Raw genomic sequence first — 27,612 nt, 5'->3', positions numbered from 1 at the left:
TGCAAAACTTATTATTCTTTATTGGACAAGTGTAGTTTTAATGTTCACGCTTGAGGGTATGCTAGTAAATATGTTAAAAATGCTTGGAATGTGGAAACTGACTGGCCGACATCACTGTTTCATGTGAAGCTTTGCAACCTTAAATTGGCACATTGGGGTCACCATGGCCCTTGAGCTAGCACCATTGAAGCCACTGCTAAATTTACCATTAACTTCATCAGCTGAGAAACAGCCCTAAATTCTGTTTTGTTCAAGACAAGAAATCCTATCTCAGATCTTCCTGGAAGAGATCAATAGACTTTCTTGTTGGATTACAGCTGCACAAGTGCTGTGCAGTCTTGAAAGGTGGTCAGTGTATCCTTTACAGGGAATGAGATCTGTAAGTTGGAGGAACAGAGGTCACCTAAGTCATTAGTTTTATTTGTCTGTTGTAAGCCAAGTATATATTCCTAAGGGCAGATGGATATTGTATAGGCATCCATAGTGGAAACCAAATCCACCTGAAAAGTAGAATCCTGATGACAAGTGCAGTGTAATATTTACTGGGAGTGTGAGTGGCCTGACCTACTCCTGGGTTTGTCCAGAGTAGAGCTCCTGGCTAGTTGTATCATTAGAGACTTTTAAGACAATGTAACAGATCCTCAGTGAGGCTGGGTTAGACTTCTGTTTTTATTGATGGATCTACCCTCATTTTAATCAGACATTGATGTCTTCCATTGTTCTAAATACTTGGAATTCATTGCCCTGTGCAGGCAGACCTTTGTTGCAATGGAGTTATGCTGGGGGCCGTAACAGGTGAGACGAAATGCAGTACATCAGAGACCTCCTGATGCTGCTTTCAGCACATTTTCAGCTGCTAAACACTGAGAAGATGGTAGGAGTCACTAGGTTGGTTCCAATACAAGTAGAAGACAAAGTCTAGTGGATGTTGGAAAGCTTATAGTATGTTTCCACCTCATTTGGAGTGATTGTGCTGGGAAGCAATTTATATGAAGTTGCTATGTGAAAGAATGGCTATACATATATATAAAAAATGTAACTGTGCATATGCCATAGATTTGTGTATCATAAATGTGTATGTCATAAGCAATTTTATTTTGCTTATGGGGGGGATTTGCAATGGGGGATACAACTGCCAGTGCAGCTTGAAGGAATCCTCCAAAACTGCTGTTGCAAGCACGTGGGTTGGCAATTTATTTATTAGCTCCAGAGGGAAAGAATTATATCTTCAGCAGACAGCTGATGAGTGTTGGTGCTTTTTTTTTTGTGAGCCTATTTGCCCTTCTCCTGTAATTATTGACCCTCATCCCACCCTGTCCATCCCCACATTTTCCTAGTGGGGTACACTCAATCTTGTTAAACATTTTGAAATGGGCAATCATACTCTGTCATCCTGCAGACAATGAATTTCCACTGACGATCCCTGCATGAGAGAGAGATGAGAGAGATATTAGTGAGACAGGACTGAAGAGGATAAGACTATACAAGTAAGAATAACTTTACACTAGGTATTGTGTCAACAAAAATATCCATTTGCCATTACCTGACTTTCCTCTGGGTGCTTTGTGGTTTTATGGGCTGGAAGGACATTAAATCACTCCCTTACAAGTTAAGAACATCAGCTCTCTGAATAATTAGGTTTCTGAGCATCCTCCAGAAAGCAATGAGTTGATGGTGATCAGTCCTGAATCAACTTTAAATCAGTGACCAAGAGGAAAGGCGTGGTTCTGTCAAAAGTTATTGTCATGTGATATATTGCTCATGGAGGTGTACACACTAAAATACGTGGGTGATTTTCAAGCCATTCTGAAGTGGGGAGTTGTCCACACAGCAAAAATCACTCTTTTGTTGGTTTTTTTTTTTTTTTTTCCTTTCCACTACGAGGTCTTCTAGCTGATATCCTTTAATATACATGTGAAGCGATCAATAGTGAGATAAATTAAATTCACTTCTCATCCTTGATCTGCACAAGTCACATGTGAGGCAGGGTAATGTTTGCGAGTGTAAGGAGAGTTTATGCTCTTCCTAGTTTATGAGTAATTGGATGTCTGTATTCTCTCTCAGGAGAGTGATACGATACCTCTTAACTATTGTTAGTAGGAAGTGTAACTGGAGCAGCAGGATTCAACAGTGGAAGCTGTTGATTTAGTGTCCAATAGCTGCAGCAGGCTGCAAATTTCCACCTTAGCTTATTGTGCATTAACTTTTCACTTGAGAAAAAGCATGATTTCAGAGGATCAAATGCTGTCCTGCTGTGGAGCAAATGTTCAATTTAGGCTGCTTATTACCTGCTAACAGGAGTTAGAGCTAAAGTACAGTCCTTGGAGATGGCAGCTGTCATATAAATTGTTAATGGGTAGTACTCTGAGAGGCTTCTGGAAGTTTGGATTCTGCTAATAGTGATCTCCTAAACCTAAGGCATGGAACAGGTAATGCTGCTGAGTGATTCAATAGGAGCTTGCTTTACAGAGCCCTGCTCCATCCTGGTTTTCTGGTGGCCAGCTCCAAACAGCGAGGAAAGTTGTGCAGAACCTGCTGCCTCTCAGGGATGTGCTGAGCCCAGATTTTGGTATTAACTGCTCTTGCGTGGTTTCATTGACTGGGTGAATCTGTCTTGGAATAAGATTAATTTGACTCTTAGCTCTGTGGAGGTGTAAAGTGTCTCATTTCAGCTTTCACGAACTGAGTTTTTTAAATTGGGAATTTACTATGCTACTTCATCAGTTTATGCTAAGTGTCATTTGGAACTGAGTCTGCCTCATACTCATCAGCGAGTCAGTGTTTAGTTATAGAATGTTTAGGTTTGGTTTTCTTTATGCCTTTCTTAGATGTTTTTAAATTGTAATTTCCTCATAAAACTGTTATCAAAGGTTAATAAAATGCAAGATTAATTTCTAGATTTATTTTGGGAAGTCCTCGTTTGGATTATGTGCACGCTCTTCAAAGAAAGCTATTACCCTTTTGGTCACTAAGCTACCCAGAGAGACAAAAAAAAGATGCCTCACATGTAGATTAACAAGACTATATGGGTCAAAATTAAGGTCTGCTAAACTAACACCCATTGTCAGAAAGACTTTTAGATCAAAAGCTGAGTTCAAGTAATTTTTCTAAAATAGGGTATTGTAAAGTTAAAAGTCAAGTTCGTGAAAGTAAGTGTATTTTTGTTACCTGAATTAATAACAAGCTTTAGACTACTTGAACAGAATCATTTCTGAAGTTGTAATTTAAGCTTGAACTTGCAGACACTTTAGTATTTATGCAGATGGTTGATGGCCAATAGATTTATGCATTTAATGTCTTAATTTATCTTTTTTTTTTTTGCATTACTTGAGTTTGAAATTAAACATATATGTCCAACTTTTCAGGATGCAGGCAATTACTTTGTATCGTTGGTGCTGTGTGTTTAATTCAGTAGTTATCAGCCTGTTTCCATTTGTAGATCCCTTACCGGTTTTCCAGTGCGGGTACAGATCCTGTCAGGAATTGCCTTATGTGGCATACTCCAGAATATGTATGAACTTGCCTTTGCAGATCCTTAATACCAGTTTATAGGTCCCCCACAAATTGCTAATTTCATGCATTTTCCTTGTAGTCAGTATTGAATTGTCACTTTTACTCTCCAGCTGTCGTGTGCTGTCAGATTTGAATTTTTGAAGCTATAGGCAAAATATCTTTTATCTCCAAATATTGCGGACTAATCTGTTTCCAGTTCAGTTAAAAGATTCTGTGAATTCCTATTCATACTGATTTTGGAAAAATCCTCTTTCTTTGGTTATATGAAACTTATTAGGCATCTATTATTTTGCTCAGCTAAGCTCAGTAGATATCCAACTTGTCCAGTATTTCAGATGTACTTACTGCTGGGGTATCTGGGTGTTGATCTATCTTTCAGTGATGATTTCTGAGCATTTTAGAAATTACCAGCTATTCAGAGCAGAGAACAGTTTTGTGAAAAAAAAAAAAAGCTAATGACAGTCTGTATGTGCAGCAAAGGGCAAGCTGTGGCAACTACTGAGCACGTCTGGTAACCCCCACCTCCCTGTCCAGGCTACTTGCTGCAGGTTGGGCTGTGAATGTTCCAGTGGTGCTCTCTGGACTCAAGAGTATTGTTATAAATATGTAAATATTAACTATCTCCAAAGTCTGTTGTCCACAAATAAGCACTTAAAACTGATGATGATGCACGGCAACTCCTTCATTCATTCCTGATACACAGGCATGGAGACTCACAAAGTGATTACAGAAAAGAAGGTGGGGATACCACTTTTTCTAAACTTTCTACAGCTTTTTGCCAGAGGCATCACATACTCTCTCAAGTATCTGTGTATTGCTAGTGACCTCAGTGATGCAATATTTTAGGAAGTAGGAAGGGAGGATATGATTTCTGCAAGTTTATTCAAAACCTCTAAAAATACCTAACTGTTTGAAGTGATTAGAAAAGCTTAAACTGAAATACCTTCAGAGGCTTTTTTCGTGCCTCTCGTTAGCTCAAGGACATTGCACATCGTGGGCTAAATAGTATGGACACAAGTTTAATATGCTTGAAAATGAAAAGAAGTCTCAAAATCTACAGCATGTTTACACAGACAAGTTGCAGGTGTCCAAGCTCCTGGTAGACTACGACTCAGGATAACTTTTTCTGCTCCTATTCTGCCTCACTTAGCTGCAAAGAACCGTTTAGGATAACAAACTTTGCTGACTGTTGTGAGTATATCACTCAGGAGAGTTACAGCGTGAATCTGAATTATGAATTGGTGTAGCAGGAATTTTTTCCACTTCATATGCTAGGTAACAGAAATTGGTTTTAGTCATTCTGGAAGCTGGGGGCCAGAAAGTTCATTGGCACAGAAAAGTTTCCTAGACTGCAATTCACGAAAAAATTTCTCCATGCTTTCCACCTGCTACTATTGCAGGTTCATCGCTGCTGTCACAGCAGTGGTAGGACAAAGGTGTTCGTGTATTCTTTCCTTCCCAGGTACTGTGATTCCATAACCTTGAAGGCCTGTACTCCTGCTGTACATCCCCATGATGCTGCCTCTGCTCCTGGCCAGTCCCTCCACCGCCATCCCCTTCTGAAAGCTGTGTTAAGCCTTTAGCAGTCACAGAAATCTGCTCAGAGGCAATTTGTTACCTCAACTGCTCTGTTTTCCGGGCTCATCCTTGTGATTCCTGACTACTCTGGTCCACATTTGATTGAAGCTGGGAACAGGGGAGTGCACTGTCTGTGTTACCTCCCCTACTCTGCCACAGCCATGAGGAAGAAGTATTAAGAATAGCAGTGGATAATATTTAAGAGAAAAAAAAAAAAACCAAACAACAACAACAAACCACAACAAGGATGTCCCTTGCAACCTTGGAAATTCTTTATCTAAAGGGATAGATAACTTTGAGTCAATTAACTGTGAAAGTTACTCTTCCGCTTCTAGGAACAATTTGCAGACATGGTTTCCATTTAGTAATAAACAGGCTAATGGATTGTAGCCAGAAAATTACAGTTATGGACCTGCAGCAGTCTGACAACGTGTTATTATTTCTGGAAGAGCCTCCTTACTTTAGGTAATCTTTTGGCTGAGAGATCCCTAGTGAACTCGGGCAAGCTGAGAGCATCACAGTCACAAAAGCACCTCAGCTTCTTTGGGTGTTATTAGAGACAGCTTGAAATGTTGGTGTGTTTAAACTCCCACTTCTCTTTTCTCTCCCCTCTTCTCCTGCAGCCAGTCTTGGCAGCAATACGGTGCAGCACACCTTGCCTTGCTGTCTGTGCTGTGTTTGATAACAAATGCTTTAATATACTGGACTGAGGTGTCTGTTATATAATAAACATCAGCAAAGAAATAGCTCATGATGTATTAGAGGTCAGCTTGAGAGGAAAGAATCAAGATCCCTCTCCCAGAGTCAGGTTTCAGTGACTGCTTACAATCTCCTAGTAAAGAGGGAGAGACACTTCTTTTTAACTGAGCAGAGCAATTATGAGTCTGCATGACTACAACTTCACTAGCCATAGGTCCTCACTCAAGAGGATTAGCAAATGTCAAGTAATGACCAGGACTGATCAGGAAAAAGTAGTTAACACATTTTTGGAAAGGGATCAGTTCCTGATGTTGCTTCAGATCTGTTAGAATTGTGTTGCAATGGCTTGGGCAGTTTACAGCATTCACGCTGCAGTTTGTATGGGCTTATCTTTGAATGCTGGCAGATTCCCTGTGCTTCTTTGCAAAGAAAAGTGGGCCAAAATAACTCTCTCATCCCTTGAAATGACAGGGTGTTCAGGCTGGTTTTATTGAGTTAGGTGAATGATGGTCCAATTACAGATAGGTGAGAAACAATACTAAAAATCTGTTACCCTTTGTGGAGCTCAGATTTAGCCAAGCCTACCATTGCTATATTTTTTACTACTCAGACATGGCAAATTATCCCCTTGTGCATGAAAATGCCCTGTTCCTGATACACCACCCTGGACAATCAGCCACATGCACTGTGAACTTTGGTCTGCAGAAGTACTAGCCTGATGTAGAGTAACCATGCAGTGTCTGGGGGAAATAGAAAAAGAAGACCTTTTTTTTTTTTTTTTTAAAAAAAATGAAATAGATGAAAAGCAAACCTGTGCACAGCAGAGAAAGTTGTGGTTGCCCCACGTATGTAATGATCGTAGCTGTACATCATCATGTCCATATCTTCTCCATAGTGTCCTGGATGTTCTGTTGTTAACCTTTGCATTAAGGAAAAAGAAAATAATATAATTTACCATCTTAAAGAAAAGTTCAGTTGACTGAATGCAACTCAAATAGATTTTTCCTTCTTTGGAAATTCTTGTTTCTTAGCAGCACCACAAGACATAGTCTCACCTATGACACTGCCTTTTGCTTCTACGCAACTAATTCATGTAGCTATTTGAGTAAATTTCAGTAAGTTTAAAAATGTTAAGAGCAAGTTGGAGTATTATATGTGTATGCATCTGCAGCTCTGGAGTAAAAGCAGCCTGAACAATAATGTAAAGCTTGTCTACTACTTTTATCTTTATTGCAAGGATTTGCTCCATCCTCTTGTGAGTCTGGTTGGTTTGCTGCTGTAGAGTGCTGTAAATGTTACCAAGTCAAATAACTACAAGCATTTATCCATTTATTAATTATATTAAATGAATGTAGCCATTAATCCATTCCTTTGTTGTTTCTAATTTCTGCCTAGTTAATAATGTAAAAATATGGGCCTGGACAATATTTGTGCAGAGTATTTTATCTAAGGAGCTCAAAGTGCTTCCGCACTTATTAATCTGATTAGAATTATAGTTACTGCTTCCCTGGGAAACAGGCAAGTAATACTGTACTTGGTTTTACAGATAATGAACAGATGCAGGAAGGGACTGGGACCTTGACCAGTACTTTATGTCAACATTATGTTAGAGGTCAGGAATGGAAACCTGGCACTCATTTCACATGGGAGCTGACCAAGGATCCACGGGTTTGCAGAGCTCTTGCTGTGCTATGCCTTTGAAAAGAAATGAACAGCAGTATTTCACAGGTCATGCAGACAGCTGCTGTGGACTAGGAGAAAGAGAAGAAACCACCTACACTGGCAATTGTTTGGATGGATAAATATATGGAGTCAAACGTATGCTCTGCAAGTGGGAAAATTAGAGCCACAGTTTTCAGTCCAGCTCCCATGAAAGTCCAGAATGAGACCACTATGGATTTAAAGGGAACTGTCTCTGACCCAGACGAAGAAAATAAATGCAAATATTACAAAAAGCTGTTTCTCATGACATCTCACCAGTTAGCTGGTGATTTTCCATAGACTAAAGTTCATCACCTAAATGTGTTTCTGTTGAACCATGGCAAACCTAGTTTATTTTTTTGATTGAAGGCTGACATTATCATTTCTGCTTTTAGATCTCCCCTTGTGCTTCTAAATATATATTTATTTGTCAGTGTCAGAAAGTTTACAACTCTAATTTGAATACTTTTTTACTTTGACAACCTATGACTTGAATCTGTAACACACTTTTATGGCCCAAGAAAAGAACCTTAACCTGAGCATAAGCTGGTCCCACGGTATAGCCAGCTTGCTGAAAGCCCTCCAGTTTGTAAAGAGCTGCTTTCAGGGCCCTGCACTCCATGCCCAGAGCTGTAATGGGAGCTAGACTATACTTCAGAAAGCCTGACCTCTGCTACCTGGTCTGTATTTTGTCCATTTTCTTTACACAGAAATCGAGGCCTTGACGAGGACTTTTTTGCACGCAGGAATCTCCCATCAGTGAAGTGATGGATCTGAATCTTTAGAATATTTCTGGATCCATAGCCACAGGCCAAGAGAAACTGGGGCTACATCTGTGCTAGTAAATTACACAATGCCAGAAAATGTTTCCGGGCACTGTAACTTGATTGCTTCGACATGTAAATTATTAGAACGGCCCCTGGGACAGTTTTAGCCCAGACCAACTAGCACTGTCTCAGCAGATATCTCAAAGACACAATTTGTGAGTTAGCTCGTGGTAGGTACCGTTCCCAACAGGCAGAATGTTTTGGAGGATAAGAAAGTTTAATGGTGTGTCTGCTCCCTCTGTCAGATGAGAGTGCCCATATTTAGTTTACCAAGTTGCAGCCTGAGTTGACTGATAGACACATCTTTGAATGTTCCTGGGTCATAGCAGGTTTTTAAAATCTGGCATGAAGACCAGCTGTGGACCAGGATTTCATTTTGTATTCACCCATCAACCCCAAGTTTGGGGGCTTTTTTTAGCTATTATTATGAGAAAACACTAAGACGTGTTTATATATGTTCCACCAAATGTGTTTCATAACATCTGTTTGGCATTCAGCAAGGAAAATGTTCTGTAATCTTGACCAACACTATGTACTGGGCAGACAAGACTGCACAAAACACAAGGTTAAAAAGCTGCTTTCAGCTCTGCTCAGAGACAGAACTGAGAGTCAGTTCTTTGACCTTGTTTCATGAGCCTTTTCTTCAGCTGAAAAGTGAATCCGATGACAAGCTCGTGAATTACTGTGAAGGGTCTTTCGCAGAAGCAGGCAGTGTTATTCTGAAGTGAATGCAGTAGGCAGCCTTCACTTAGCTTCCCTCTCTTTTCTTTCTGCCTGCTGGCATCTCCCCCTCCTTCTCTACTAACTTCTCCACATTACTATTGAGCTTCTTAAGGCTTCTCTGCTAAGAAATATTCAAAAATCAAAAACATGCAATTACCAAAAGTAAAGTATTTGGGGACTTGAGCTGCTCTGGATTGTCTTGTTACATAGACAGATGCCTACTTATTCCTTTTGTTCAGGAGAAAAAAATTATAAGTAGTCCTATGACAGCAATGTTCAAGTTCACTTGGGTCTGTGTGATCTGTGTGTCTAATTCAGTTCTCTTTGATGTTTGCCATACTCAGTTATGAAACTGTTCCATTAAGCCCATGCCTCTCAAGGTCGTCTGGATTGCGCTGTATCCTTTAGAGGAAAATGCAATTGGTTGTCCATATAGCAGAGGTCTGTGGTGTGACCCAGCCCTTCTCTATTATCCCCATTTCTGGAATCCTGGGGGTAAGTTGCACAAATTGTATCTGCACTGAGAGATGCTGTAGCGTTTAATGCATAGGGATATTCAGTACATGGTTTTCTCTTCATGAAGGGGAGAAAGGTCATTTAACTCAGCCATTAAGGGTCTTCTTAAAGTGGTCTGCGCAGCACAGGACAGTGGTTCCCTCAGCATTTGTGGTAGCTTGGTGTGTAAACATTATCAAGTGCTTAACTGAAAATATTATTTTACTCTATAACGCATATCAACTGTGAACCACCTACGAGGACCCTACAGACAGGTAATTTATTTACAAATGTGGTAGCATTTGTAAGCCATTTGTGGCAATGTATGGTTTATACCTGAGAGGAGTCATGAAACAAGTGAAAGACACTTTTTGCCCTAGTTGGTAAGGGTTTGCCTGCCCACAGGAGTCTGGACTCCTGAGGAGTCCAAGCCCAAGGACAAGACCCCTTTGGGAAGAGCCACTCACAGTAACCTGCATGAGGGCCCTGTAAGCACTTCTGGCATTGACCTCTTGGCAAAGAAAACAGGGATAGGGGAGCAGTGCGAAGCTTGGGTTTGCTGAGTGACAAAGTTGCTGCTGCCACTTGGGATGATCTAAGGCCTCTAGGACCAAGCTGTTGTGCTTGTGGTGCCTGAAGGGGTACGTGAGGGAAGGCCCTAGATGAAAGGCTTGCAAAGCAGCTGTGAGAAGTCCTGTGTTACACTGGTTGTGAGACCTAGGCACTGAGTAATTTAATGCCAAACAAATCTCAAGGAGGCAGACAGTCTGTGTAGGGGCTATCATGGTGTATTTGGTGGGATTGCTTACTAAACCCAGATATGCACAAAGGTGTTAAATTTGGGGAAGGGCTCGTAGGAGAGAAAGTAGTAATGTGAGACCTTTAGCAAGTGGTAGTCTTTTCAATCTATATAATCTGTTTGCAAGAATTAATATAGGAAACAGAGGAACTCTGATTTGGCTTTGCAAATCCACTTCAGGTTAGTATCTGGTGTATGATGTTTGGACATAAGACACTCAGAGCACTAGTGGCATTGTCAAGAGAGGAGAAAGCACGTAATTCTACATTAAAGACTGGGAAAGAGAAATTTGTGAGAAGGATGTAGGTGGTTTGGCATGTGTGTGGGAGAGCAGGAAAACCTGACAGAAAAAGGTATTTTCACAATAGAGTTTTCAACTGGTACAGAGTTGGTGTGGGATGGTTTGTCTTCTGACTGGTTTCAGCACCCCACCCATCCCCACATGTTTCTAACGTACTTTACTATAATCCTATAAACCTTGCTCAGGGTATGAAGTGTATTGAAAAAAGGTGTTAAATATTTAACAGAGTTACCATTGTTATTATTTTAATCTGAAACTAGTAATGTTGTTTATTTTCCATTGTGAGGAATTACTATGTTAGAGATTAATAGAAAACACAGAGTTACTCGTTTAGTACGCAGAAGAATGTTTTGTACTAAACTACGGTGATCCCTAGCACTCTTTAATGACTGACTTCAGATATAGTTATCATAAGTCTATTTTTTACTGATAAGAAGATGAAGTCACACCAATGGCCTTATTAGTATTGTACAGCCTGCCCCTTAGAGAAGTAAATGGGAACTGTGGGTATGTCTAGCCTCCGGATATCAAGCAGACAAAAGAAATGAGTCTTTTAAAATATCAAAGACAGTCAGTGGTAGAGCTCAAGGTTTCCTACTCCAACTGTTGAATATACTTATTCCCTGCTAGTAAGTACATTGCTTTGGAGCGCCTTACACTTTCCACTTCTTGTGCAGCTACAGTGCTAACAAGATGAATGGCTCCTCTTTAACCTTCATTTTCCAATTTGCTGCTGAACTCTTCCTCTAACAATTCCACAGACAAAAGGAGCTGTTCCATTTCAAGAGGAAAACATAAGCTTTGACATTAACTTTCTGACCTTTGAGGACAAGGAGTGTCCCCTGAATAGCCTTACTGTTTCAGAAGTTGTTTACAAATGCTTCAAGAATACGGCTCTCCCAAAGGACAATATTTTTTCAAGAGCCATGAGCCTGCATGTTATATTCGGTCAACATGGGAATGTTAAGTCTCTTTAATCAATTTCAGTTCTTTCTCCAGCTGGAAGCATATTAAGCTGAAAAGCTGAGAGGTCTTAGTAAACTGTCTAAAGAGATTCCTGCCAATGCTTCCAGTACAGAACCCAGATTGCTGGGCTGCCAGGGAACTAGAGATGTCCTGGAATTGCTCTAGAGATGAGCAGTTTTCTCATGTGGCCATGTCACATGCATTTTGGAATTGAGTTCAGGCTCCAAGCTCCAAGATCATAGATTCACCTAGACACGTCACTGCCCTTCTGTTTCCACTCTGTTGTAGTGAAAGCCACAAACTCTCACAGGGCTGAGGAGCCATGAAGCCAGCTGTGGGGACCATGGTTCTTCTTGAAGGCCTACATGAGCTAGTGCAATACTGACACAAGTAGCAGCAGAGAGCCCAGGGCACCTTATGCCTATTCCTCAAGAAAAATGTCTGAAATAACATTAACCAGCTTTCCATTGTTAAGCAAATGTATTTCTCCTAAGATGTCTCTGGAAGATGGTCCTGGAGATTGAACTGTAAGGTTGTATTTTCTGGGATATATAAAAAAAAATATCAGTTAAATACATAAAAAAAAATCAAGGGTGGCGGGGGGGGGGGGGATTGTGTTGCCCAGAAGAGCATGTTTCTACCACATCTTTTCTAAGTTCACCTCCTGGATTTGTATCTCTGCTGTTGGTAATCTCTGCAAAACCTGCACAGGATCTCATCAGTTTCAATATGGTAGCAGGTTGAACCAAGAAAACAAATAAGTTCTTTAAGCTCCATAACTCTTGGAAAATGTAATTGTTGCCTGGATAATGTCACCATGACAGAGAGCAGCCACAGCTCCAGACAGGCCTTCTGGCACTTGGACTGCTGGCTGTTTGGAGAGGGGAAACAGTCATAAACAGTCTGTGCAGACTTGGGGCTGTTCTGTGACATGTTTTCTTTTGAGAGTATGGAGTTGAGCTTTCAATTTCCTGGTAAAGAGAAAAATCTGAGCTCTAATGGGACCACTTAAGTAACACTGTCTCTGCATCTGCAGTGGATTTGTTTCCTTTATGATCTGAATCAGCACGCAATTTATTTTACTGTGGTAGCATTCCCTAGCCAGGTAAATAACGGGAGCTTTTCTGCTTCCTGTGAGGAATGTTAATTATTTCCAGTGTGGTAAAAACGTCAGAATCAATGACAAGACTTGGAATGGTAAGGAAGGAAACAAAGTACTTGTAAAAATTAAAATAGCAAGTGCAAAACTATGAGACTAGAAAAGACTAGTATGTTTATTTTCAATATGGCCTTACTGTACAGGTAAACTGAGAATTAATGATGTGAAGACGAGCTATGAAACAGAACTGCTGGGTTCTTAAGAGTAAGGATGTAGATGCTACCAAGCAAAGTCGTTAAGCATGTATTTGGCTTTAACCATGTTCTTAAGTTAAGCAAAGTGTTTAAGTGTGGGTTTCAGTCAGCATGATGGTGTCATAAATTAGTATTTCAATAAGCATTAGCAGGACTCAAAAAACACAGGGATGTTCCAGCTGTAAAAATTTGGTCAAATTCTAACAAACCATTTGAGTGGCTCATATACATAGAGGCAACCTGTCTTTATTCATTGTAGGGAACACCAGCTCATTTCAGAAGGAATGTAGTCCTGAAGAAGTCAAGAGAAATGGTGCTTAAGGATCACCTGTCTTACTGCTTTTATATTGGCCATAGAGTCCTCTATGGAGACAACTGGAAGAAAAAGGGATCAAATACCAGGATCAAATACCCAAGGTGAGAGCTAATTTAAAACATAGTTTTGTTATGCCTCAGTACTGTCGGTTTTCTCAAAAATGCCTTTATGCCCATGTTTAGCTTCACAATGAAGGACTAATTGCACATTAAGGACTAATTGCACATTAAAATTCAGGGCTGCTGAGAAATTCTGCAGTCTGGATTGTCTTTGAATATGGATCTTCCTATGTTCGTACATGATCCAGGAGGCATCACCACCATTGCATATTTTCCTGGTATTACTTTTCCACATAGTCTTATACAAATAGATGCCTTTGCATGAAATTAAGCTGCTTCAATGAAGAAAAAGGAGTCAGCAACATGTTAATAGCCATTTTTCCACGGCTAGTTTACTGACAGCTAGTTTCTGGAACAGAATAAATACCATTATAGGTTGGGGCAGAAACTGTAATAAATAATGATACTGTATATGCACACACAGTTTTGTTGTGTCTTACAAGCATATAGATTTTGAGGTCCTACCTGTGGTAGCCCAAAACTGCTTTGCAGATTGTTTGGAAAACACATTGTCTCTGTCAAATGTATCTTAAAACAGAGTGCAAGATACAGAGTAGAAGTGTGATGTGTGAAAACTATTTTGTGACAATAACTTGGAAATGCGAATGGGAGTGAAGTTGTCAGTGAGATCTCCTGGACTTAGGGAATGGGAAGTTTAGTTGCTATACACTGAAGTTTCACAATTCAGACAAGTCACATCTGTGGTAGTAGAAGTCGGTCTGAAGCATGGGGTTTCATGCTACCACACTGTAGTTCATGTTGCTTGTATGTTAGCATAACAACTAGCACTCTCCCAGACACTGTCAAGGCAGGGTAGAGGGAGTAAAACAGAAAAGAAAGCATCCCCAGCAGACAATAGGCAGGAGACCACTGTTTTGGAGAGGAGATTTTAGCTGCTTGGTGTAGGCCCTCCAGCAGAACAGTCCGCCTATTTGGAATCACAGGATAACTCTGGCAGGAAAGGACCTCAACAGGCCTCTGGTACAGCCCCCTGCTCAAAGCAGGGTCAACCATGAGATCAGACCAGGCTGCTCTGGGCTTTATTCAGTCAAGTCTTGAAAACCTCTGACGGTGGATCCTGCACATCTTCACTGGGCAACCTGCTCTAATATCTCACTGTCCTCATAGAGGTAATAGTTTTCTTTATATCCCTCTGAACAGCAGTCCTGTCCTCAAGCACATCAGCTGTTCCCCCCAGTCTGGTGTCATACACAAACTTGGCGAAAGCGTGCTCTGTTACCTCCTCAAGGTCATTGATAAAGTTATTAAGTGGGATGGGTCCCAGGGCAGACCATTAGTAACAGCGCTGTGCTTGTAATGGGCAGCAGGCAAGGTATCTACCCTTTAACCACTACCCTCTGAGCCTGTTATACCACGAGTTTTTTAGCCATCTAGTTGTCTGTCCATCCAGACCATAACATCCTAATTTGGATAACTGTATGTAGAAAGAGCTTGTACCTACCTCGCTGACTCCAAAGTCAGAATGAGACCTTGGAAGGAATAGTTAGAAATATATTGTAAGGAGGCACTTCAAGAGAGTAACTCAAACAAGGCTATCAAGTAGAAGAAATGGTATGACAGACTGTCCAGGCTGAGAGTGGATATGGAAGTATAAAGATAGGCCAGTAGCTTGAACAGAACAAAGTAGGCTCCAGATGGACTGACTGAGCCTGGTAATACAGGGTACAAAATGATTTTATAATGAACCCATAATCACAAACTGTGCACCAGAGGCTTTTTACAAGGTGACAGGTCTTCCTAGAGGTTTTTTACAGCTCTCCCCTCCCAGAAGAACATGAGCACATGGGATTTCTACCCTGCTTAGAGGGAGAAACACTTCATCTGCCTTTGAAATGCTGCTTTTTCTCCATGGAAAACCAATAGCAGCTGAACTGTATAAGGCATTCTTTTTCAAGCATAAAAATGGAGTGTTGTCACTGTTGGAAATACAAGGACAGCATAGGAGTCCTGTGCAGCTGAGGTGAAAACATGAGACATCAGTACCCCCAAACATTTACATTAGGGTTTGCATTACTCTGAATGCCAATTTGCAAGGCAGAGACGAAGCTGTTCCCAGTTGTCAAGACGACGTCTGAGAGAGGCAGAATTGCCAATAACAACAAAAGAGGTCAGAGATTTCTGCTGTCTCTCTGAAAATACATGCGATATGAGAGGGCTGTAAGAGAGATTGGAAGAACTGCTTAAAAGTTAGAGTGAGTTTCCCTCAGAATGAAGAGCCTGGGCAGGTATGTAAATAAACCCCCAGGCAGAGAACATCTGTAGGCAGTGTAGGCTGGAAAGGGGCAGAAAAATGATCAAAGGCTTTGTTACAGAGTTCCTGTCGTTTAAAATCTTTAAAAATAATAAAAAAATTTCTTTTCCTCCTGGCTGCAAGGAGACTGAAGGATGCAAAGCAAGGCACTGCTGTTGTGTTTGGTCGGTAGCCAGCCAGACCAGTAAGATCAAAGGGCATGTAAACAGTTTGTATGCATCTCAATGGGAAGTTTACTTCAAAGCTGAGTTCTGGAAACAGAGATTCAAGCACAGATTTCCCCCTCCTTTTTTTCTTTTTTTTTTTTTCCTAAAGTGCAGTTGTGATTCTTTGTATCAGTGATAATAGCTGTATTATAGCCCTGGAGCATAACATCATGAATTCTTTTATGCAGAATGAACAGGAGCAGTACGAGCTTTCTTAACACACTCTGCTTCTGTGCTTCTGTCTCAATTTAGAGAAACCTGGGAACACAGGGAAGCTCGGAATGTGTAGTTAATTTTTCCACAGCCTCTGTGAGGTCGCCACCACCAGTTGTGATACTGTGTTGGAGTGAAGCCACCTTTTTTTTTTAGGTTTGGACTATGATCAGTAGCTCATTTTGTCTTTGGTCTTCAAACAGCCTTGAGATAGGGAGCAAGTTGTGTGCATTACTAATACAAAAATCCCAAGTTGTCAACCAGAGGATATTTTTTCTGAGGTAACGGACAGTGAGTTCACTCCTGTAAGTCATTGTGGCACAATTGTGAGGTGCAGAAATGCTCCTACTCCTGTAAATGTGCTGGATTTACAGTGGGGGCTGTATCACCACTTTTCAAGTGCTGTTCCACTTTGGAGACTTCTGTCACGGTTGCCAGCACAGCTAGGCTGCTGCTAGTACCCAGACCTGTTCATTTAGGACTAGCTACTGCATTGCACTCATCAGCATCACTGTGCCCTCATTCTCTTCCCTTAGCCATGGATCCTCAAGAATCCTGTTAGCAGACTGGAAATAACTTGGTTAGACCCAAAAAACACAGTTAATTTTTTCTCAGACAAGGCCTTTAACAGGCCAAGAAGCTAAAAAACATTTATAGGACTGCTGGGGAAAAAAGGCTAATGGGTTTGGTTGCTGCTTGAACTCACCAGCATGAATACGGGCATCTCCGGCTATAGCGGCAGCAGTAAAATTGCCATTCACGGTCAAGCACAGATGGAAAATACTGACTCTGGAAACCAGCCACCAGCCCATTGTTTGAGCAGGTTTGATACCTAATAAAGAGGAGAAAGAAGAGAGCACATAAGGAAAACAACATTAGATTCCCTGATAGTTTCAAACATTTCTGAAAACAGCGTTAAAAATCTTGATTCAGGGTGGAAGCTAAGGGTTTGGCTTTGCATTGAGAAGCACTGTATGCACCATTTTGTATAAGAAAGCAGCGCTAGTTAACTAAGGATGTCTTAACATTTATGTTGCACTTTAAACTGTTCTAAAGTACTTAATCGTTCCTGTATGCTGATCAGGCAAGAAGATTGTTCTGGTGTTGACATTCTCAACTGTTCACAAGTCATGAGACTGACTCCAAAATAGTCCATTAATACTTTGTTATTTTGTCTTTGTTGGTATTTGATCATTTGGGGTTCACTGGAGTCATTTTTTCAACTGCTTCTCTACACAAAAGAAGCCTTAGAAACTCTTCTATGAGAGAAATTCAACAAATTATTTTATTTTATTTATTTCTCAATTATCTGTCTGAAGGAGAAGGCACACTTAATTCAAAACATTATAGGCTTGTGATGAAATTGTGATTTGCTAACAATCACGTGAGGAGAACTGAGACTCAAATGTTATAAAATTTAAGACTCACGTAAATGTTATGACTGGATTTTCAAAAGAAAAATGGGCTGCTTCATGATTTCTGTGCACTCAAGAATTATGTCATACACATAAGTATTGCCTTCAAGTAAAATAGACATGGTCTCTAAGTATGCAGATATGTGCTTTTCTTTCTGCACACCCTGCAAGCAACTGGACAGTGACACCCGAAGTAATTCAAGTGATAATCAGTTTGAATAAGCTTGCTTGGAGACTAAAGACAAGGAGAGCATGAAAAGAGACAACTCATTAACTCAGCATTTGAGTGCTCATTCTCTCAAGCCCCCTCCTAGGCTTATTGTTTCTTTATTGGAGAAAATTACAGGGATTCAATTTCTTGTATTTCCTTTCCTTTTCTTTACTTTCTTTTTCCTTCATCAAGGAAAAGTGGCAGCCTAGAGCCATAGCAAACCTTCCTTGCGATACTGTAAAATCAAATACCTTGATATATCCAAAAGACACATTCAAAAGAACTTTATGATTAACAAATACCAAAAAAATTCCCCTAGTTTAATTCAGTGACCTGATAGTTTATTTTAATGAGCCTGGAGAAGGGAAAACACATAATCTAGCAGAGTTTAGTGTTTGGAAAGTCGTTCACTTGCGCATACAGGTGTTAGTGCTCGCAAAGCCTGAGGCTCAAGTGTTTGTATGCATAAACTGAAAAACTGATTGGTTTTGACCAGTGCGGGGATTAATTCCTCAGTCTAACTTTCAGCTTCTGGCTTTGAACCAGGGGTCTCTTCTATATGTCCCTTCCACTGTGTTCTGTTGTTCAGATGAGTATTTACATTTGTTTGTATCCCTGCATGTCCCACATTGCTGGGGTCGCATATACTTGCTGTGCTTTCTGAGACTCCTTTGAGGACCTTCAGAGTTAAGCAATGATGGGGACTCTGAGTTGCTATGGTATCACACCAAGTAAGGCAGTTTGGCTCTCACTCAGAGGATTTCAGCAGGACTTTGATAGGAAGTTGCTCTGTTTTTTGGCACATAGGCCATGGGAACATATGGCTAAGACTCTGTGTAAACATATTGGTTAGCTGCAGATGATTGGTGTTATCCTGGTGGAAGAAAGGTTGATACACAGAAATATAGGGAATGGTTGTACCTGTTGCAGGATGAGCATTAATCTGTGTAACATAGAACCAAATTTGTATCTTTTCATCTTGTGCCTCTCCCCCTTCCCAGTTACATGCATTTCCACTGCTCAAGACTTGCGCCCCTGTGAGGTTTTCTAGATGTTTTGCATAGGTGTGATACCAGGAGCATTTTGGTCCTCTTTTTCCTTTGCACTTCCTCCCAGTGACTTGGCATTGCTCTGCAATTTCTTGTCCCCATCAATCAGCATTTGATATTCCTGCCCATACCTGTCTTTGCAGGATGTTATTCCTTCTTTTTCTCTCCCCACTTGCTCACATTCAGTCTGGGAAGACATGCCCTCTTTCCCCCTCTCTCTGCCCTACAACAGTTTTTATTTTCTTGAACACCTCTACTAATACAGTCTGATTTTGATGGAAGGATTCATTTTGATAGAAATGTGTCACTGATGGACCCTTCTCTCTATAGTGGATTGAAAAAACTCTAGCTAACTTATACACGCATGTAAACATGAGAGTGTTATTTGGACAGCAAACTTTAGGAAGATTTGGTTATTTTTGATCCTGATTCTATCCTCTCATGAAAAGTTTATTTAAAAAAAATATTTTTGGTGTTACCTTAAAAATTAGTTTCCTGGATGGGGAGTGTAACTGGACATAAGTCATGTCTTATAATTAAATTTCCAATATATTTTAAAACATTCCAAATAAAATCTGAAATATAATTTTAAGCTCATTATAACTTCTCCCTCTCTACTTCTGTCTTATACACATAAAGTCCTGCGATCTGTTATTCAAGCTCAATATTGGGTTCAGTGAAAGAAAGATACTGGGAACGCTGAAGTACTTTTCTTTAGCTTTGACATAATGGAAGGTCCCCCACCCCCCCACCCCACCGATTTTTCTAATTTCAAGTCAAATCTAGATATTCCTGGATGAAGAGATGCTCCCAGAAATCGGAGTATTTATTTGTGAGCTCATATAAAATCTTTTATTTTCTTTCCTTTTCCCAGCTGGCATCTTTCCTACAAGCAGAAAGTAATTCTTCACAGGAAACAAACAACCCCTCCCCACACACCTTTTTAGTCAGTTGCTCTATGCGCTAGTCTGAAAACAACTTTAATATGTGAGGATTTCTTCCTTCTCTGTTAAATTTGCTAGTCCTGTCACAGCAAATCCTGCAAACCAGTATGGTGAAGAGAAACTAGTGATTCAGGACTTTTGATTTATCGTCAAGTAAAAAAAAAAAAAAAAAAAAGCATTTTTCACTAGACCCACTCTGTGGCACATCTGTTATAGAGGATAATTCAGTATTCAGAGTTCATGTCACTGGGTTCTCCTCACTCATAAAATCCTGACATTGCAAAGAAGAGAGGAAGATACTGCTTAGAAGTTGAATGCAGAAGAGTATGAGAAACTGGCTGGGACTGTGTGGGATTAAACTTGGCAATGGATAGGTTGTTTTGTTTTTCTGTTGGCTGAAGTTGCCTAGGTTGTTTTGTTTTTCTGTTGGCTTAAGTTGCAATGCATGAAGAGTTGCCTTTTGGATCTGGTACTGGGAGAAGAGGAGGTGAGCTGGCTGGTAGGTGTGGGAGTGGGAAGATTGGTGGTGGTGAAGGTCAGGTGCTGTTGAATGGGCAGCTGCCCTTACCTTCCCTTGTTTACATCTGTTGGAAATAGCTGCAGTGTTTCATAGAAAGTAAGTAAACAATGCAGCCTTATTTTGGGAGGAGTTTGGTGTAATAACAGGGATATGGTAGCTGAGACTTTCCTGGCCTGCTGCAATTGCTCTGAAGAGCCCCTCCTTCACCAAATCTTCTGAACTGGTTAATGAGTGTTGCACAGCTGAGTTCTGTCATGGTAAGCACCCATAGTGTACATCCATGTTACCAGTTTAGTTCAGATCAGGACTGCTTTCCTTGTTCATCAACGAGCTTTTATCTGTGAGATCAAACTAGAGCTGGTTTGAAACAAATCCACTCAAAACACATATGTGAATTTTGGGTCCATACACAAACTGTTTCACCCTACAGATGCACGTAAATTGTGCCACATTATTTGCAAACATTGATAATAGCCTCAGTGGCCAAGCATGTACCTCATTGACTCAACAGAGTTGTCTGCCAGCCTGAAGACAAACACTGCTTGCAACGGTATAATAGTTTCGGGCAATGGCACCAATTGTGGTGACACTTCATAATTATGCCCTCATCTTATTTTTACTCTTTGCTCGACAAAGCCCCAGAGTCTTGTGCCCCACCTAATGCTGGTGCTGTGGTGTACACCTCTCTCTAAGGCCCCCCGTTCCTCAGATACCTCAAGAGTTAGCCTAAGCGGCATGTTGTCCTGAGGGTGACAACCCAAAGAGGAAGCCTGTTCATTACAAATCCCCTCTGGGAAGCCCAAGTCAAGATGCCATAAGTGCATCTGTTAGACTCTTTGTTGAGCCCCCGCTGCACTGGTTGGCTAGCACTCCCTGAAGCTCTCTGGAAACATGCAGAGTCTGATACATTGCTCAGTAGTCACTGGGTCATGCTGCATTAAGGGCAATTTGTTCCTTACAACGGGGTAACCTGACAGTGTCATTCTATGTACTTCAAAAAAATCCCACTGTTTTGCTGTAGAGCAGATGGCTTCTGTAAAACTTGCATCATTAATTACTTTAAAGCTATCTCTCTAGAGCCTGTCACAGCAGATTGGATCTGTATATTATGGAGATATATCAGATAAGGCAAACTGACATAGAAATAATTCTGCATGCTTTCATCTGTAATCTTCCCTGGATTGCATATGGAGAGAAGTGGCCTAACCTTGTGCAGCCAGTAAGACCACAGTTAGAGTATGAGAGATGTTTTTAAATGAGACATTAGATAGACTGTTCTCCTGGAGTGTTATTTTACCAAAGTCTGTTCCTTTCACTATCCAAAACTTAATTTCCTTCTCACACAGTTGTGGAGGGGAGGCCCAGTCCTGCTATTCTGAGTTATTTTTTTGTAGAGTGCCTTCCTTTTGCATAATTTGGTTAGTGGCATGATGAAAGCTGATTTAACCATCAGGCTGTTACAGATGAGTGGGAAGACATAAGTGGCTGAGAGCAGGCTCAGGCCACTTGAAACTCTGGCACTCAAAGGGAACAACTTTTCCATGTTTGATTAGGCCATGCTAAGTCTCCGATGGTCACTCCTATGAGGAGTCTTCACTATCTTATGGGATGGTGAGATGTCTTGTCATGACTTCCACATGCCAAAGGCAACCTTACTGTCATGTTCAGCTCTTTCTTTCATTTAGGGGTCAGTGATGACTTTCTTTCTTTCTGCTCCCCACCCAGAGGGAAGGCAAGGCCCTATTCACCCTGTTGATTTCTTTTTGACAGTCGCTGATGAGGTTTCCTATCTACAGAAAGAATCCTCCTCAAATGCTCCCACTGGACTCAGTCCATTGCAGCTGTGCTAAAAGCTCATACCACTATTGCTTTAATATAAATCTAGGGTTTGGAAGAAAATTAACTTGTTTGCGTAGATAGCACAAGTGGGAACATTGTGAAAGGGCAGCTTGATTATTGTGTTTGGGTAACACAGTCTCAGATTTGAAATTTGGGATTGGTCAGACATTGAGAACAAAACCAGTTCCTCACAGATGTACCCGGGTTTGCTGCCCGTGCCTGAACAGAAGGCTCCTGCAGACATTTCTGTTGCCCATGAGTCTGTCTTTGCACTAGTTTGTAGGAAATAGGGCTTTATTCCTACTTGAAGGATCTGCATGTGTGTTTGTGCACTTAAAGAGAAGGCAAAGGAGAGTGAGAATGGGACTAGGGAGGGGGAATCTAGGTATTTGTTTTCTCCAAGTCCCATCCAAACACTTTCTCAGAAGTCCAAACAAGGAAAAGAAGCAGTAAACATGCATTAAATACCACTTGGCTGGAAATGTTTCTCCTCTGTGCCTTAAGGGTAACCAGGAGTGCATTGGGGATGTGGCATGGTTCCATCTGCATCATGTGGTGTAAAACAAATGCTTTCTCTTGGAAGGAAGAGTTGTTTGTCTTTTACTTGCAAACTTTTGGTTGGTTGGTTGTGTGATTCCCGTCCTTTGTTATGATTACTTTCAGGCAAGAAAAAGTTTTTTCTTGAGTACTTTGTTCAAAGACTCTGTAGAGAGAACTTTGTAGTATTCAGCAAAGAAGTGAAGAACAGTCTCACCCACAACCACTCAGAACTTACCTTTTCTTAGGTGCTGAAATATTTACCCAAGGTCAAGCTTCCTCCAGTACAAATAGAGCAAAGAGCATAAGCTTTATTCTGTCTGAAAAGGCAGGATTCCATGGGATGTCACAGGATACAAACATTTAGAAGGATTGTGTGGAATCAGGGGATGTCCTGAACACTTTTCCCTACTTCAGACTTGAGCGTTTCCAAATTAGCCAAGAACAGATTCTGCTCCCAGTATTGAACAGCATCTTGGTTAACAGGTAGCCATTGCAGAAGTAAGGTGTTGGGACAGATTCAGCAAAGCTTTTGTACACTTCCTTAACTTTAAATGTATTCACAGATTAATGAAGCTGAGAAGACATCCTTGATCAGGTGATCCAATCTATTGCCAAAATTTTCCCTGTGAGTCTTGTAGCATGTTCACGTTTCTCATGTCCATTCAGCAAAACGCAAAAGAACATGCTGCCTTCAGAAGTGTATGTACATATATCCTTAACTTCAGGGATGCATTTATTAAGTGGAGTACCTATAGTTAGATGTATTCTGAAATGTCAGTAGGTAATTTTAGGCAACTATCAGAGATGATTGGTCTTCATGAGTCTGCTTCTGGAGAGAGAGAGGTTGCCCCAGAGAGCAGTTTTTAGAGTACCCATTTCTCTCCATTGACCCTGGAAGGGGGCAGAGGTGATAAAGTAGGCATCGTGATTAGATGCCTAATGTGGATCTGCGTGGTTGCCTTCTTTGTGTGGAATACATTTTTTCATATCTGTAAGATGCAGTCTTATTCGTTTGTTCCTGGAAGTCCATATAATACCTAGAGTTAGTGTAGGAAGTAAACTTACCTAAACAGTGGTTTCCTCCTGTGCTCCAGTCCCCCAACTCTCCTATCGCTATGCTCCCCACATCCATTTCTGCCATTCCCCTCCTGTGCTAATGGCCAAAAAAAATGATTTAGTTGGAGACTCTTTCTTCTCTCTGCTTTATGTTGGCACTTCATTTTCTCTCTAAAGCTTTCATTGTTTTGTCTTTTCTAAGGAAATATTTCTTGGGTTTCTCTCTGTTGTGCAGCTGCACAATGGTCAGGAATGGTAATTTGTATAATGCCATAAACATAATTTGTCAGAGGTCATTTTTTGGTGTTTCTGACAGACTAGAGTTTCTGGGACATGTCTGAGAAACTGGAAGGAATTCAGAGGAGAGCTGTAGGTATCATCAGCGCTTGCTTAGGAATGTTGGAATATGAAACTTCCAAAGGAGAAGAATGGAGACATGTTCTGCCTGAAAGCAAAAGCATGGGTGAAGGTCTGTGAGGGAAAGACCTAGCTGCTACTTATTAATAAGTTAAAGAGATTTTACAAAGGATGTGGTGTGCTTGTTCTCAGTACTTAGTGAAGGCAGGACAAAGAATAAAAAGCCTCAATTACAGCAGAGGAAATGTACCTTAAATTTTGGGGAAAATCTTGTCAGTTTTGTAGTTATTGGTGGTATAAGTTATTGAATCTCTCTGGATGTGATGTGCAAAGTGAGACGAAATACCTTGTGAGGCAGAGCTGAAGAAGGAATATATGGCAGTTCATCCTGCCAGGATGGGGAATGGACTAACGAGTTCAGCAGAGCGCTGTGTCAGCTGACGTGAGGGTGATGTATTGCTCACCAACAGATTGGTTTGTCAGATCAGTGGGGAAACAGAGGTGGCCAAACAGGAACTAATGGTACAGAATGTGACTCATATTTGTGGCCACTTGATTACTAAGTGAGTCGCTTTAGAACTGGGGATGGCTCCAAATTACACTGAGCTGGGCATGGAAGAGAGAGAGAGAAAATAGATGCAGCTATGAGAAGCAAAATTGCCAAGAGAGAAGGTCTGGGACTGTCAAAGGCCCCACAGGCTACATCCATGCTGTCACGTTAATCTGAGGTTTGAGTTGGCACTCAGACACTCCAGGCTGGCTGCCTGCTGGCCCACACTTTCACTCCAGTCTGGGATGAGCCAGCTGGGTTCTTGGGCAGCAGTGTCTGGACACAGCAAGGGATGTGCTGGCTTACAGCAAGCTTCTGTCCATGAAGCACTGTAGATGCAACCAGCACAGCCCTGGGTGCAGAAAACTGCAGAACATAACCAGGCACAGCTAGCTAAGATTTACAGAAATAGCCTAAGTAATTAGGAGCACAAGTTCACCTTTGCAAAGGGGTATGTGTTCCCTAATCTCTTTGGTGTATTCCTCCCCCAGAAACAGACAGAAGGAAGTAAGAAGGAGATCTGTGCAGAGAAGACAGATAGATGTAAAAGACAGAAAGATGGACTGGAAAGGTGAGCTAGGGAAGAAGTAACTAAAATAACTCCTAAAGCTAGGAAAGAGAATGAAACAGTTAAACATATTAAAGAGGGGTTGGAAAAGAAATACATTTGGGGAAAAGATAGGGTTAGCAGAAAAAAAAATGTAGGCAAGAAAGACAACAAAATGGAAAGATATCTTTAAGAGGTGAAGGAAATAATATTCAGATAGTACATTGTGGATATAGTCATGCTAAGCATACGGAGCATGGTGATGAATACAGCCCCATGGTTAAACAGCAGAAGAAAACATTCTGTATAGATTTACACAGTATCCTGTTTGTGAGAAGTGAACTTGAGCAATTGCTGACAGGGATTTTTAGAAAGAGAATAATAATTTTATTTTGAACAATAGAAAGGTCTAATTTAAAATTACTGTGCAATAAGTAGAAATTGCATCAATGTATGAAAAATGAAGAAGTCATCCAGGATTATCACAGTGTCTTTCTGCCTGCTTTGCAGCCCTCCCCCTTTCTTTTCGATTCTTATTCCAAAATTAAGTATAGGGTCAATCTTTTTTTTCCTTAGCATTGCATCAGCCATATGAATGTGTCACGTGGTAAATGAAAGAGTATGAATAATTCAGAACAAAATTTTGAATCATTTAAAAAGCAGAAGCTTCACATTTCATTGCTAACCTGTTCCCATATAGCATGAAATCTACAAAAATTACATTGCAATTTCTGGAACAAAACCATTTAAAGTATTTCGAAGTATTCTTGCATTCATTTCATTTTGTCCAAAGAATATTTCAAACTCAAGGGTTTCCAAAACTGTGTTTGACATTTCTTCAAAAAAAAACAGAAGATAATTAAATACTGGGTACATGCTGCTTAAACGTGAACTATCTTTCCAGAAATTATTGTGGCCATAAAATGTGATCACCTTTGCCTCTAAGGTTGATGGAAAATGTAATGTTTAGTTAACCAAAACTGACTGTATTAGGGAATTAACGTGATCCTCTGCTATCATGATCACGCATATATATGCGACCATCATTGCTTGTTAGTGTGCATTTTTGGCTCCTGTAATACCAGCATGACTAGAAAACAGCCTTTGACTGTGCCTAAGCCAAAAAGCTTAGCAACAAAATCACAAAGAGAAAACCCAGTGCAATACAGAGATGATTTTTTTTTTTTTCTAGTGATAAGAACAGGAGGATGGGGTGAGGAGTTCTATAGTTTGTTCCCCAGTTTAGTCACTGATTCAGTGTGTGGCCTTTCAAGAGGGACTTTATCCTCTCCTCACTGAAGGTTCATGCCTCATTTTCCTCAGCTGTGAAAAAATAGCAAGACAGAACCACTTTGCAGCTGAGGTGAGTGACCAAGCAACACAGCATTTCTAAAGCACACTGAGACCCTCCAGCAAGAAGTTGCTATAGAGAAGGCAAATGTGATGCTGATCATCTCACACACATGCATCATGATTAATGAGTCTAAGGCAGTCGTTCAGGGCAGTAAAGCTGCTGGTTATGATGGCATTAATATGCATTTGCATTGCTCTGACCACAGTATTAGTACCCTCATTCCACAGGGGGTAGCAGGGCTGTGCCCTCCAGGGATGGTTTGGGGTGTCCTACCATTCGGTTCCCGCCCTGTTGATCTCTTCCCACCAGCACTCTGTCGGCTCACCGAGGCTCTGTGCTGCTGGCATGCAGGCGTAGTTCCACAGTCTGTCGGAGCCTTCCTTCTTGTTGAAAACACTCCTGACAGCCACGATCACCTGCCCATGTGGGCACTGGAAGTTGAAACCCTGCCGGTACACATTGACCCATTCATCGTTATCTCCATAGTTGTAGGGACCATAGTAATAGTCACTGTACTGGCCCCATGCCACAGTCACCAGAGGCAGGAACGCACAGAGAAGGACGAGGTCCATCCTGACGATGTTCCTGGCTTAGAAATGCCCTGCTGGTTTGTTGGGCTGGCCCTTTTATATCTCCTCTAACATTTGGCTTCCAGATGTTATGCTTCCAATCCAAGTGCAATGTGTCATTGCTTAGCAAACCTCTGAGTTGCAGACTCGTCCAATTACTTTTAAGGTGGAATTCCACAAGTACAGTAAGTCTGCAGGCCGTAAAAGCAGGGTCTTCCCACGACCACAAACCATCTGTGAACCCTTGCTGCAGAGCTACTGTATAGAGCAAGATGTGCATTATATTATAACTGTCACAGACGTCCCACTGTCATCCTCAAGACAACAGTTAAGTTTGAAAACTATTTAAAATTAAAGCTAGATTTGAAGTTATCATTTTCCATCATTAATAACATGCAACAAAATGTGGTTGTGTGTGTGTCCCCACCTTCTCTTCCCTAAATATGTGTGACATGATTCTTCCAGTCCCTAGAAAGAATGGAATTGGGCAAGGTGGGGGAGTTCACCACTCCTGTTGTAAAAAATCCTTTAGACATTTTGGTTTGGTTTGGTTGGAGGGAAGGTGGAGTCTGAATGACTG

At 41.0% G+C, this 27,612-nt stretch overlaps 1 protein-coding gene across 1 annotated transcript; it reads right to left on the bottom strand.

The window, feature by feature from the left end:
• On the bottom strand, positions 1–27,047 carry DPT (dermatopontin). Its single transcript, XM_040596841.1, has 4 exons — positions 26,737–27,047; positions 16,788–16,913; positions 6,602–6,709; positions 1–1,423 (listed from the first exon to the last, which is right to left on the bottom strand). Exons 1-4 carry the CDS (start codon positions 27,033–27,035, stop codon positions 1,357–1,359), a joined length of 600 nt encoding a protein of 199 aa, XP_040452775.1. The 5' UTR covers positions 27,036–27,047; the 3' UTR covers positions 1–1,356.
• Positions 27,048–27,612: the final 565 nt, after the last annotated feature.

This window comes from Falco naumanni, chromosome 5 (genome assembly GCF_017639655.2).
Source record: "Falco naumanni isolate bFalNau1 chromosome 5, bFalNau1.pat, whole genome shotgun sequence".
NCBI classification, from domain to species: Eukaryota; Metazoa; Chordata; class Aves; order Falconiformes; family Falconidae; genus Falco; species Falco naumanni.
Note: the sequence above shows the minus strand (reverse complement) of the source record. Positions and strands in the feature narration are given on the sequence as shown.

Bases quoted from the DNA above. Each gene is read 5' to 3' on its own strand.
- DPT (XM_040596841.1), bottom strand. From the start codon at position 27,035: ATGGACCTCGTCCTTCTCTGTGCGTTCCTGCCTCTGGTGACTGTGGCA. The intron at 16,914-26,736 runs GTAGGACACCCC...CCTCTTTATTAG, and splicing joins AACAGGGCGGGAACCGAATG to GTATCAAACCTGCTCAAACA. The intron at 1,424-6,601 runs GTTTGCTTTTCA...TCTCTCATGCAG, and splicing joins ACTTTCTCTGCTGTGCACAG to GGATCGTCAGTGGAAATTCA.